The sequence below is a fragment of the Glycine soja genome, chromosome 18 (genome assembly GCF_004193775.1).
Source record: "Glycine soja cultivar W05 chromosome 18, ASM419377v2, whole genome shotgun sequence".
NCBI lineage: Eukaryota > Viridiplantae > Streptophyta > Magnoliopsida > Fabales > Fabaceae > Glycine > Glycine soja.
In genome coordinates, this window is record NC_041019.1 from 41,775,236 (window position 1) to 41,788,925 (window position 13,690).

The 13,690-nt window shown below is 36.6% G+C and overlaps 2 protein-coding genes across 4 annotated transcripts; both read right to left on the bottom strand.

Annotated features, from left to right (window-relative positions):
* Positions 1 to 450: 450 nt before the first annotated feature.
* On the bottom strand, positions 451 to 7,357 carry LOC114395732 (U-box domain-containing protein 13-like). 3 transcript variants are annotated; one of them, XM_028357575.1, is made up of 5 exons: positions 7,027 to 7,351; positions 6,250 to 6,366; positions 5,009 to 5,461; positions 3,182 to 3,461; positions 451 to 1,602 (listed from the first exon to the last, which is right to left on the bottom strand). In XM_028357575.1, the coding sequence occupies exons 1-5, from the start codon at positions 7,303 to 7,305 to the stop codon at positions 1,592 to 1,594; spliced, it is 1,140 nt and encodes a 379-aa protein (XP_028213376.1). In that variant the 5' UTR covers positions 7,306 to 7,351; the 3' UTR covers positions 451 to 1,591. The 3 variants fall into 3 exon arrangements, with proteins under 3 accessions (XP_028213376.1, XP_028213375.1, XP_028213374.1); XM_028357574.1 differs by having other exon boundaries at positions 451 to 3,461; positions 7,036 to 7,357; XM_028357573.1 differs by having other exon boundaries at positions 451 to 3,461; positions 7,027 to 7,355.
* Positions 851 to 1,561, bottom strand: LOC114397258 (U-box domain-containing protein 13-like). The gene has a single exon (XM_028359348.1). The coding sequence runs from the start codon at positions 1,559 to 1,561 to the stop codon at positions 851 to 853; it is 711 nt and encodes a 236-aa protein (XP_028215149.1).
* Positions 7,358 to 13,690: the final 6,333 nt, after the last annotated feature.

Genomic DNA, 13,690 nt, shown 5'->3' on the forward strand with positions numbered 1-13,690 from the left:
TGGTTAACTGTTTTTCATGATAATGTTTTAGTACACAGGATCCTTCACGGTCCCTAGCATCGCAAATATGAAAGTGTTATTTGACATTACGCAATAGCTGCCTTTTTGAAATTTCGACATCGTAGCCCTTTTATTTTCTTAAATACATTTTTTGTAAGAATAATAATGTCATCAGCCGAAACAAGAAAAGAGTGTTATTCAGGTATCCTAACCAGGAATAATGAATCACGTAACCATGCCCCCATTACCAACAATGATTTTTATTATATCTTTGTGGAAATCGGCATCGAGACCTGTCTCTTTCTTGAGATGACCTGCATGAAAAAACTTGCCACTCCCACAAAGAAAGGGAAACATAATATAATAATATTGTAGCCTTTTGGTCCAAGATATGTGATTGAGACTCACCACCGAAAGACAAGAATCTTGATCACAAGTGAGACTGAAACATTAGGCTTAAACAACTGTTGAAGACATTTCATTTCAAAAAAACAAAATGCCATTAAGTCAGTAGGAGTTTGGGATGAAGAAGTTTACAATTTTTTCTTCTGATTACAAATATCTGTATTTCTACTATGTGTTTAACAGCCACCTTAACCCTTCCTACAAGCTCTACAGCACAAGTGATTCAATTCAACTAAATGATTGATTGGTAGAGTAAAATGGAAATTTCCTTTAAACTAAAAAATGAAAAGGAAATATTGGGGATCCTATATTATAGTAACCTATTGTATAAATCACATCTACAATCACTATCTTTGCCATCTGCTGTAACATAAAATAGCAACAGATGCACCTAAAATCTAGCTGGCAGTTTTCCAAGTATAGTCTCAATGGTTTCCTATCAACTCTAGAAGCTGGGAAGCTTTCCGCTTGGCCCTTCTGAACCATTTCCTGCCAGGTCCAAGAGAGGATTGACCAACCCAAGTGAACTGACAATGGACAAATAAAAAGGGTCTCCATTACATAGGAGAAGCAACACTGAAGTTGCATTCTCTTTGTTCCCAGGAGATCTGTTACTGACTAATTCCACCAAAGTGGATACAACATTCATAGATCCAATTGCTGCTTGTCCATCAGAATGGTTAGCCACTACAGCCATTATTGTCATTGCCTCATCCCTCATATCCCCATCAGGTTCTGTTAGCATTTCTATCAACTTAGGGACAATACCAGCCCTAATTGCTTGTCCTTTGTTCCCTTGGGATAAACACAGATTGAATAGTGCTTTTGCGGCATCCACCTTCCCTCTTTGACTTCCCTCACAAAATAGAGTAACTAATGCTGGGATTGCTCCAGACGCACCAATTGCCACTCTGTTCTCATCCACCCCAGAGAGGCTGAAAAAGGTGGCTGCTGCATTTTCCTGAGCTTCCATACTACCATTTTCTAGCACATGAAGGATGCCTGGCACAGCCTCTGAAGCCATGATGCGCTCTTTATTATCCACATTGATAGACAAGTTCAGGAGAGCAGTAACTACATGCTCTTGGGTGCCAGCATCAGGTGCATAGAGGAGATCAACAAGGTGGGGTATAGCACCCGCTTCAGCAATCAGCATTCGATTTTGACTATTTTGCTTGGCAAGAAGTCAGAGCTCCCCTGCATTAAAATGAGGATAAAGGCAATGTATATAATCCAAAGGAAATACAAGGCTGGTGATTTGAGAGATCCCTAAACAAGCATTGTTCTCAAACTAAAAAGATGTCAACAAGCAAAGTGAAATTTCTTTGAAAACAGAGAAACATTTGAACCTGTCTCTGCATTAAACCCACAATGGAGTTCACCAGGCCACCAGTTGTAGGTGCCATCATACTTGGAACTATGGAGAAAAGCTTAGCAATTTTGAGAATGGTACAATCTAACATTAAATCATGCTTATGAACAAAAGCAGAAAATAAATTGTTTTTAAATAAAATAATCCCTGCATGCACACACAAGAAAAAAAGAAAAGAAAACATTGTCCTTTGTAGTTTGTAGAAGTGTTAAAACCACAGGAAAAATAAGGAAGCTAGGACTAAGAAAACAAAAGCCAAAGTTTTGTATTATAGCCCAGTATTTCTTTATCCTTCATTTACCTTTTGTCATTTTAGTAGAACTTTTGAAATATGAGGATTATTTTTAATACTACACTTTACAGCAGCAGTAATTTCACAGTACCAAAGTTTTGTCCAGTGCTCAGAGGATTACTGAACACAGGAAAGCATGAGCCTTTAAGATCAAATCAGCTTAATGTTTTGGCTTAGATTTGAGCGAGGGGTGATTGTAATATTGCAAAGACCATAAAAAACTTCGTACCCCATTGCCCAGAGGCTCTTCGCTATGCGAAGGTATGGGGGAGGGATGTTGTACGCAGTCTTACCCTTGCATATGCAAAGAGGCTGTTTCCGGATTCGAACCCATGACCAACAAGTCACCAAGGCACAACTTTACCGCTGCACCAGGGCTCGCCCTCAATATTGCAAAGACCATACCAATCATAATTATTTTATGGTAACAATAAGTATTAGTATAGTCAAAATCCTAAAAGAAATATGATTTATGACTTATTCAGTTATTTCTACTTAAGGCAGAACAAAATATAGGTCTGTTTAAGACATAGTAATACTTTCTTTCCCAGAGAAGGAATAGCAGCATAATGCAATCCTATTGATTATTTATTTCAAACTCTTATCCTGCATGCAAATCCTATTAGTCTAGCTTTGATGTCATGGTTTATTTTCTTCATCTTATCTTCTGCTTCACATTTTCATCAAATTTCATTGGTTTGCATCATCAAAAAACTGTCCCCTCAAATCTTTAGTTGACTTGACCCTGATTTTCCCTAAACCCACCAATCTAAAAAAGTAAAAATTACTAATGTCATAAGTTCTGTTCCCAGAACCCAAACAGCTAGCAATCCTACCCATTAAACCACATTATTACCACAATAATCAATATATTGTTTGCAAATGCCTCCTGCTGTTAAGGCTTTTAATAACTACAAACAATAACCCTTCATCCTTCCATATACCTATTTCTACCACTAATTAACCAAACAAAATTTGATGGGCATCACCAACAATTCTAAACTGTCTTCCACAATATTGTTTTTTTTGTGTATGTGTGTGTGTGTGTTAGAGAGAGAGAGAGAAAGACAGAGGAAGTGAAGAAATGTGTTCGATTTTGATACAATGCTCACCTACTGCACATCGAAGTTCCTCGATATCATTGGAAGAAAGTTTGCTCACTAAGATATCAAGATCTATGAATTCAGAAGAGCCATCTGATGTTGTCTTACAGAGCCATAAATTTCCTGACCTTTTAGGCGGTTCCACTCCATTTGCCTCACACCAACTTGATATCAGGCCATATAAAGCATGGTTGGGTATGAGGATGGAGGTGGAAAGAATCTGTTGAGTCATGGGACATGTTCTATGCCCTGCTTCAAGCCATTTCTTTATGCAAGATCGATCATATGTCTGCAAAAAGAGTCAATATAACAGAATTACAAGTTTCTAAATGTGAATGAATTCTAAATAATATCTTACTAGTCCATATTCTCTATACTAGTATACTTCTAGTTTTTAAAGAGTATTGCTATTAACTTACCCAAGACCAAGACTAGGGGTGGAGCCTTTTCTTTAATTTTTTAAAAGCCCACTATTTCTTATATAGTTTTTTTTTTCTTTATGCATCCGAAACCCCCAGTCAAAACCATGATCATATTAATGGCTAGCTCTGCCACTGACCAAACTTACCACCATCACCACCCCAAAAGTCACACTCTTCTCAGCCATTGGATCCTGTACCATATATGATGTGAAAATACTCAAAAAGATCCAATGGCCTGCAGGAGGATGGGAAATGAGTTTAAAGCTTGACTAGCATTACTTTCTCAAGAATCCAACATTATATAGCATGTAACAACTCCATGAAGTTTAAACTTAACAATGGTAGATAACTGTATAATACTGCAGAGAACACAAACTTATTTATTTATTCTTCTCATCAAAATTTTGAATGCAGTGTTTACACCTGTGAACAGCATTGAATTCATAGAGCTCACACTAAACCGGGGGGACAGGGGGCACTGGGGAAGAAATCATTTTTCAGCAGGACTCAAAATATTTTGTACATAAATATCAAATATATTACCAAGTAAATAATATAGCAATAAATGAATAAAGCCAAGAACTAAACAACTTTGTATGACTGTATGAAGGCTCCTTTTCAACAATTATAAAATACAAGGTTAGTAGTAGATAACCCTCAAATATAGGTGAACAATTTTTCTTTTTTTTTTTCTTTGCAGTTCATTTCATTCACAGTTCTTAGAGTACATTATTCCTTGACCTAAAGTGCTTGAATTTCCCATCACTTTTTTTCCATGAGCTATGTTCTCCACTGCCCTTCTATTTTGTACAGAGCATCATTCTTGGTTACTGATTACAACAATGACAAAAGCCTTATTCCACTAGGTGAGGTCTGTTACATGGATTATATGACATTATTCAACTCAGTTAAAGACCAAATCTTTAGATATTATTTACCATGAGATCCCTCCTAACAACTTCCTCCAATGTCTTTCATGGTCTCTTTCCCCCTTTTTCACACAGGACTAAAAACCATGTAATATTCTTAGTTACTAAAGCTATGTTTGCATATGCATTTCGCTCAACGCAACTGGCGTTAAGAAAAAGCTTCCCTCACATTGCTTTTGGTTTTGTGCATTGGAACACGTGTTTTTTTCCGTTGAACGTGGTTTCAACGCTTAACCAAACACACACTATCTGTTTTACAAAAGTCTAATAATAAGGATCACATCATTGAATAATGATATAAAAAAGAACAAAACCAAAAAGTGTTCATAGGTTACCATGTAGGGAAACTCAACTAACAACTATAAATCATATGATAAATGAATGTGAAGGAGACATTAAAGGAGCAACTTTGGTTTCTATTTTTGCATAATAACTTCTAAACTCTTATCATACATAAAGACAATTAAAAAAAGTGATATACAAACCTGCCCTGTGCAAATGATAACAGGATCTTTCATTAGCTCTAGAGATATTGGGCAGCGAAACTCATCAGGTATAACCAGTGATTGTGGGCATAGTTTTAGATATGGCTCATCAGTATGATGAGAGAAATCCTCACTTGGTGACACAATATTGTTTCCAGATTCCATCACCAAGAAATCTTGAATTTTTTTCAGCACTACTAATGACATATCATGTATGTTTTTCTGAGAATAGCCACCCTTGTCTACAACCATCTTTTGCAGAGCAAGTGACTCTTGCTTGATGTCATCCACATTGAGAAATTGTAGCTTTTCACAGATTACACGTAGTTCAGCAGTTTCAGTATTCACATCATAGCTCTGGTTGTAAACAAACAACAGATGCTCGTAAAGCTGAAAACCAGGCGGATCAAACTGCGCTTTGGCTCTTCTAAACTGAGTGATCACAAGTGCAACCTGAAATGACAACAGGAGCAGAAAAATAAGACCTTAAAATTAAAACAGAACGAAAAGACATAGTCACAGACAAATGAGAAATTAATGAACTCACTACAAGTAAAGACCAATACACCGAGGAAAACGACATTTCTTAGAGGATGTTTGGAAGATTTATTACAAAGCTTATTTGGGCTTATCTTATCATATAAACACTTAACAAGTATTTAATTAGGTTTATTGAAGTAGCTTATGACTTTTCTGTTAGCTCTTTTTAGCTTATTCCAATAAATTCTTTAGTGAAGCTTATCAAAACAAGCTACAAGTTCTAATGTGATAAGTTCTTATTGAGTGAATGCATGTATGATTCTGCGACAGATTCAATGGGATCCACAATCCACATCCATGTATTTTGGTGCTTCAACATGGTGAAAAGGCAGTGACCTGCATTGATGATTTCATTCCAAACACACAAAAAACACTTAAGCAAGTGCATATTGAAAACGATTGTTTCTGAGCAAATAATAGCTCATTTTTATAAGTTCTCCCTAAGCTGATAAAAATAAGCAAAAAAAAACAAAAAGTTGAACTAAATGCGCTAAGTTAGCGCGTTTGGTCCCAAACATGACCACATTCTTAGCAATTAGCAATTCTTCATAGCATAAGAAAAACCGTATCAACAAGCTTATTTCTGAACATTTAGAATGTACTCAATCTCCTTCACAAAATTACAAACAATTAACATTCTCATTGCTGTAGAAGTATCAAGTTCTCAATCCAAAAACATGTCCTTCACAGACATTATTCACCTGCTCCTTAATTTCTTCAGAAACATCAAGCTCGCCAAAGGAGATCATGCTTAATGCATGTTCAAACCGAACAGCAACATCAGTGAATCCGAACATAACTTGCTCTCTATCCAGTATCTGCAATTGCAAGCAACATCCACAGAACCAAACACAAAATTAAATCCAAATTTACAACATTACAAAAACAAACATAAACGAGCAAAAGGAGTGCCAGTAACACACTTTCTAACACATTCTCTAATATTGGTTAATTTTTTTTTTTAACTACAAAATTACAAGTGAGACAATGAGACTCGTTAAATAAGAGGTAGAGTCCACGAAATTTTGTAAGATACACACTCCTTCAAACAGAAAACTATAAAATCAAGATAAACTCTTTAAATAAATAATGAGACCAACAAAAATTGTGTAGTTTTCAATAAATTTCAGCTAATATTTGATAATTTACAAACAAAAAGAAAGATGTGTCAGAATGTGTGTTGCTAACATTTCTTATTTAGTAATTTCTCATCAATTTTAACCAAGTGTGTTAAAAAGACTGTGTTAACCTAACTACTAACGGAGATATAAGGTTGACGGGGTGGTAAAGGGTGAATAGAGGGAGAAATAGGTCGTATTCAAATCTACCGCAAACAAATAAATAACAGACTAACCATTAAAATTTACAAATAAAAAAAGCTAACTACTGACAATCGCCGATAAGAAAAAGACAGTGTTGTTAAGCTAAGCAATGCTATTTTTATATGAAGCTCGTCGTTTCAATGTAAAACGACACACCGTGAAGACCTGGCTGGCGCGTGTGGCGAATCGGAGCAGTTCCATGGCCTTGAAGAGCGCGTCTTCGAGCGCGAGGAAGTGAACCGCGCGGCTCGAAACGATGTCGTCGTGCAGTTCCTGGAAGAGGGCAGCGAGGAACCTTATTCGGCGAGCGAGGTCGCAGCATTGGGGCTTGAGGATGGGCACAAAGGATGCGGCGGAGGAGAGGGTGGAGATTTGGATCACGATTCGGGTCAGGTTCCGGAGCATCCGAAAAGACTCCGCTTCCGGTTCCGCCATGGATAAAAATTAAAGATAGTAGAAGGAGCGAAGCGAGAACACCGAAAATAAGAGAAGGCTTTGTGTTGTTGGGTCCCACAATCACGTGGGTGGTGTTGGCTCGATTTTTTTTTTTCACAACACAAGAATTTTTTTTTTACCAAAACATACAAAACCCGATTTGACTCAGCTGGTCGGACCAATCTAACGGATCAGATAGCATAATTGGGTTGGTTTCGTGATTGGACTGCTTATGCATGTGATCTGGGATGATCAAGTCAAATTCAACCGATTTTCTTAAAACTCGTCGATCCAACCGGTTATAAAAACCCGAATTGGATTGTGCACGTTAAAAAAAATTATCACATTGGAGAATGACATTGTTTTGAATCAACCCTAAAACCTCAACCACTTCTCTTCTTCACGCTCATCTTCATGCTTGACAACTCAAGACTCTCTTCCCTTCTCTTCATCTTCACGCTCGACTCGACCAGTGCCACACTGCAAGCTGTTGTCATTGCCATCGCTGCACTACGAGGGAACTCGTCGCGCCAACCTTGTCACCAATAGCGTGGACGAAGATGTTGACGACTTGGGAGGGGTCAAACTTCAGCGACATCGTGAAGCAGTGATGATCGAAGAGGAAGAGGAAGAGGCGCAGCAGGAAGATGCATAGTGCAACAAGAAAAGAGGGTTATATATATTGGGGATTAGGGTTTTTGATTATTCTCAAACTACTGAAAGCTTTCTATTTGGGCCTAATTTGCCCGGATCCACGTGCTTGCTTCATGTACTTCTTTTAGGGTTAATTGCATTTCATAATAGACCTTTCATTATATAATGGGAAGTACAAAAAATAATAATGGGAGTGCAGAAAGTTTATCCACATGTTTTTGTTTACTAGAAAATTGGGCTTTTGACTCATTTTATTTATTGAAAACTAGACTTGTGTTTTAATTTAGATAGTTGCTATTTACACTCTCTTTATTATTTATGCACTTCACTTGTGTTATCAAATTTAATACTTAAATTGTTATTTTGGAGTGTGAAATTATGGATGAACTTTTCTTAATCAAATAATATTAGTTATATACTTATATATATATAATAGATACATATATAATTTTGAATTTTTTAATATAGATCATGTCAAATCGGGCCAATTACTAACCCACTAGTTGGACCACTGACCCATTGACCCACTACCTCGACTGGGTCAATGACTGGATTAGTTTTCACAACTATGCATACAACTCCCCTCATTATTTACCAATACATACATGTTTACTATTCATTGTAAATTCAGGTGGGGGGGGGGACCCGAATTTACATTGGGTTTTGGAAAATTTTTTGCAAAACCCGTTGAGAATTTGGGTCCCCCAACCTGAATCCTCAATGTGATTTTTAATTTTTTTATAGAATTTTTTTAAAAGATTTAAAAAAAATAAAAAAATTGGAAAAGATAATAAAGTTAAAGAAAATTAGTTAAAAACACTACCGTTGAAGATTTTTTTTTAATTTATATATAGTGTGAAATGAAATACATTGATAGTAAACAAAAAAAAAATTAATTTGCTTGACTAGAACTTCCGAGAAGGTGGGGACACCTATTTTTTGAATGACCTACTAGCCTGTAGATTGAACAACATTTTGGTTGACCTCTTTCTCTCTCTCATCCATATTAGTTCGTATTCTTATTGATTTTGGTCGACCTCTTTTATTTCTCCTCATGACTGGATTGACTCATAATTGTGATCCTTCATATGGTGGCCAATAATCATGATGACGCATGTCTACTAACAGGACTTTGTAAACACTTGACACATAATCCAATGTATACACTGGACTAACATATTGTAAGTAATCTATATTGATGTGCTTACATTCAGCAATGACATGTGCACACAGGATGTGTAGCTTTTGAGGCTTCCCACAATCACATGTTCTTTGATCCAGCCTCAGTGAATTTTTTCATTCGAAGCCTCTCTCTCGAATTCACTATTTCCTTAACTTGGAACTGAAAGCTTTGGCAGTCAAATTGTTGAACAAAGTGAATGTTGGACTTAGTTTCTTCTTCAGTGATGAACTTGACCGCAATGAGTGTGTAAACTTGTTCGGAGGCAATCATTGCATTAGCTTGAGTCCCATGGTCAACAAAATATTTGTTTAACTTCTCATGCGTGGCTCTGACCAAGGCAGAGATTGGAAAATTTCTCATTTTTTTTAGCACCGAGGTTAGTGACTCTGCCAAATTAGTGGCCATGGGTCCCCACCGCTTTCCATCATCACATGCCAAGGTCCCTTGCTCATTTGGTATTTGATCTATCCAGGCAGTGTCGTGTGGGTTGTCTTCTTGTAACTCTCGATAGTGACAAAAAAACTCTAGTTAGGTCATGACATACCCTATAGTTTGAAAAAAAATGTAAATCTGATTGTCAGTTTAATTTTAAATAATAAAATATTGTGAATTAAAATTTTAAAAAATATCTTACCCATACTCAAGATGCTTTTTCTTTTGTCCTCACTTTTGAATTGTTTTTTGTAATTTTGGCCAATGTGACAAAAACAAAACACATGTGACGAGTTGTTGTCCACCCAATCTGGTCATCTGTATGCACTTTTGATTGACTCGTGCCTATGAGATATTAAGCATATACCATGTCATGGTGTGACATGGGCTCTCAAGTTTTGCAAAAAAAGTGTCAACCATCTGTTGTCTCACCCTCGACAGTGGCAAATGCTATTGGAAATATGTTGTTAGCCTCATCTTGTGCAACTGCAATTAATAGTGTTCCTTTGTATTGTCCATAAAACCATGTTCCATCGATTTGCACAATGGGTTTACAAAATGAAAATGCATCAATGCATGCCTTGAATGACCAAAAACGTTGATGGAATATGACCTTGTTTGGAATTGGTTGGCTTGATTCGTCTAGTGCAGGTATAGTTTGAATTCTAACAATTGTGCCAGGGACAAATAGTTGCAAAGCTTGTAGATATTTGGGAAGTAGGTTGTATGACTCTTCCCAATTACTATATACCTTCTCGAGCGCCCATTGTTTTGCTAGCCATGCATTTCAATATGTGATGGTGTATCCAAACTCTTGTCTAATGGATGCGATGAATGTAGGAACAATTAGTTGCTCGTTTTCTTCAACCATTGCAAGGATATTTTTTCCTATGAGTGTGGAATCTATCTTATTATGATCTTGTGAAATGGTAGGCATGACGCATGTGCCAAGACTGTCAATCATTCTAATTTCCCAAACTTTTAAATCCTTTCGTTCAAATGTTCTAAGTTTCCATTGGCACCCCTCAACTCGGCAACATAAGACCCATGTATCCTTCGCACACCTCTTGTATTTGAAAGTGACTTGGTTCTTAATATGTCACATTTTGATTGCGTGTTTGAGGTCTTTCAACTAACGGAATCGTTGACCATATTGGATCAAGTGGCCTTGGAATAATTAAGAAGGGGGGGTTGAATTAATTATTAACGAACCTTTACTAATTAAAAATCTATCCTTCTTAATATTACCAAAAGTAAAAGCAATAATTAAAGTGCACAACGGAAAATAAAGAGTGTATGGAAGAAGAAGACAAACACAAGAGTTTTATACTGGATCGGCAACAACCCATGCCTACATCCAGTCCCCAAGCGACCTGCGGTCCTTGAGATTTCTTTTTAACCTTGTAAAAATCCTTTACAAGCAAAGATCCACAAGGGATGTACCCTCCCTTGTTCTCTTTAAACAACCTAGTGGATGTACCCTCCACTAGAACTGATCCACAAGAGATGTATCATCTCTTGTTCTCAGTCAACAACCCAAGTAGATGTACCCTCTACTTGTACCACAAAGAATGTACTCTCCAATGTGTTAAGACAAAGTTCTCAGGCGATTAGTCCTTCGAAACTTTGTGAATGGGGAAACAAAAGAATTCTCAGGCGGTTAGTCCATTGAAATCTTTTGTTTATGGGAAAGGGAAGAATCAAAAGAATTCTCAGACTGTGTTGTTTTGAATTCTTTGACAAGGGAGAAGGGAGACACAAAAGAATTCAGGCGGTTAGTCCTTCGTTCTTTTGGAAAAGGGAGAAGAAAGACACAAAAAGAATTCAAGCGGTTAGTCCTTGGCGAATTCTTTTTGGCAAAGGGAGAAGGGAATGAAAAAGATGAATAGCACAAGTTTTTGAACAAAGAACTTTTCTTGGAAGAGAAAGTTTTGAACAAAAACTTTTAGAAAGATGAAGAGAAGATGAAACCAGAAAGTTCTGAAAGAAATGAAAGAAGATGTTGAAAGATAGATTGAAAGATAGAATGATTGATATGAATGAATGTTTCATGCCAAGGTCACATATTTATAGTTTCTTGATGACTCAAGTCAAAAACTTGTAACTCTTGGCAATTCCTTTAAAACTAATTACTTAAAAAGTTATGACTTTTGAAAGAATCTTCATAAACAAGTCACTTGAAGAATTGTGACTTTTGGAAACGAATTTTTCAAAAATAGTCATTGGTAATCGATTACCATAAAGGTGTAATCGATTACACATCAACAGATGTGACTCTTCATTTTGAATTTTGAAAATCTTAACGTTTTAAAACACTGGTAATCGATTACTACAATCTGGTAATCGATTACCAGAGAGTAAAACTCTTTGGTAATGATTTTGTGAAAACTTCTTGTGCTACTCAATGTTTTAAAAAACTTTTTAATACTTATCTTGATTAAGTATTCTCTTGATTCTTGAATCTTTAAGTCTTGAATCTTGATCTTGATTATTCTTGAATCTTAAATCTTCTTGATGAAACTTTCTCTTGAATCTTTCTCTTGATTCTTGAATTGTTCTTGACTCAATCTTGAAATCATTCTCTTGGGATTTTTGTCATCATCTTTGTTATCATCAAAACACCTCGAATCAATCTTGATTCATCATCATGAATCAATCTTGATTCATCATCATGAAGCAATGAAGTTTGCTTCTACAGACCAACATATAGCTTACCATCCTGCGAATCAGATTGTTGTTGTTGGTCCAAAAAATGCCTATAGTTAGGGTTCTCGACCACTTGGTTGTCACCAACATCAGTGCAATTTGGATATGGACGATAGACATTTTCAGTTGTTGTCGGTTGGAAAAGAAATTGTATGTCATTATCGTCATTGTCATTGATGTTGTTGTCGTCATTGTCCATCAAAATTTCATCTTTGTGGTCATTGAAGTCACCAACTACTTCATCCAGCAACCTATTTTTAGCATGATAGTCGTGTGACATTTTGTTGCTTTGAGATTGAGCAACATGGATTTCAGTAGTTAGTTAGGCATCTAGGTGGGACGACTTATTTAGGTTCAAAAGTTGGGGAGCCGTCACACAGTAGTTTGACGATCCATTAAGCAGTTGTGTGTATGAGTTAATGTGTGCATCAAATTCGGTGGGTTCAAAATGGAGGATGTAACAATAATTTCTGGGCATGTATGGGATTGGTGTGTAAGAAGATGAGCCTTCATGGTAGCTTTGAGTATGGTAGTCATTATATTGTGTTTGGTGAATTTATGGTGATGAAATGGTTGTTTCAACATTGGTGGTAGAAGAAGGTTGTTGTTCGTATTGTACGAGCAACTGAAAGTCACTTGAGCATTGATGTCGGTTATAGACATCGAATCAATATCATCATCGTCATTGATGGTAAAAGTTTGGTAATGGAACATTTCAGACCCTGCAGTTAAGAGATATCGATAAATAATTGTGGTTATGGTTTAACCTTGGTTTAGGCCCATCTCCCGTTGGATTTTTGTTTTCAAGGCATTGAAGGTCATGCCTGTCTTCATTGAAAAAAGTACTTTTTTTTTTACCCTTAAACTCTACGCCAACATCACACTTGGCTACATAGGCATCATAGTGGAATACGATAGTGACATTTTCGTTTATGCTTGACATGGTGATAATATGGTGTGATGCATGTGAATAAGGTATATGTCTTGGAGTGAATTGAAATTTTGTTGGTGAAGGGTTTTATGTGTGTAGAAGAATACGTTTCGAGACAAATTTATAGTGTCGTGATATGAGAATTTGTTACAGATAGATCCAATGGTCATTATCGCATTGACAATTTTAGCAATCAAGATTGCGTCTACAGTACCATGAACAATGTCTTTGTAGGATTTCTGACAAGCACAGTGACACACATAGTGTATGTGCAGGATTCCTGGTGAGCACAGTTATGTGAACAGTGCCGCATACAGTATCGCTGCAGGATTCCCGACGCTGCACAATGATGTGCACAATATTTGAATAGTACTTCACACAATGACACGCACAGTGTCTTCACACCTATAAAAACCATCTCAAACGGCTTATCCCAAATAATTATGATTTCGATCCTTCAATCAATATTTTAAGTGGTC

Bases quoted from the DNA above. Each gene is read 5' to 3' on its own strand.
- LOC114397258 (XM_028359348.1), bottom strand. From the start codon at position 1,561: ATGCTGATTGCTGAAGCGGGTGCTATACCCCACCTTGTTGATCTCCTC.
- LOC114395732 (XM_028357573.1), bottom strand. From the start codon at position 7,305: ATGGCGGAACCGGAAGCGGAGTCTTTTCGGATGCTCCGGAACCTGACC. The intron at 6,367-7,026 runs GTGTGTCGTTTT...TTGCAATTGCAG, and splicing joins GCGCCAGCCAGGTCTTCACG to ATACTGGATAGAGAGCAAGT. The intron at 5,462-6,249 runs GTGAATAATGTC...TTGTCATTTCAG, and splicing joins CTGAAGAAATTAAGGAGCAG to GTTGCACTTGTGATCACTCA.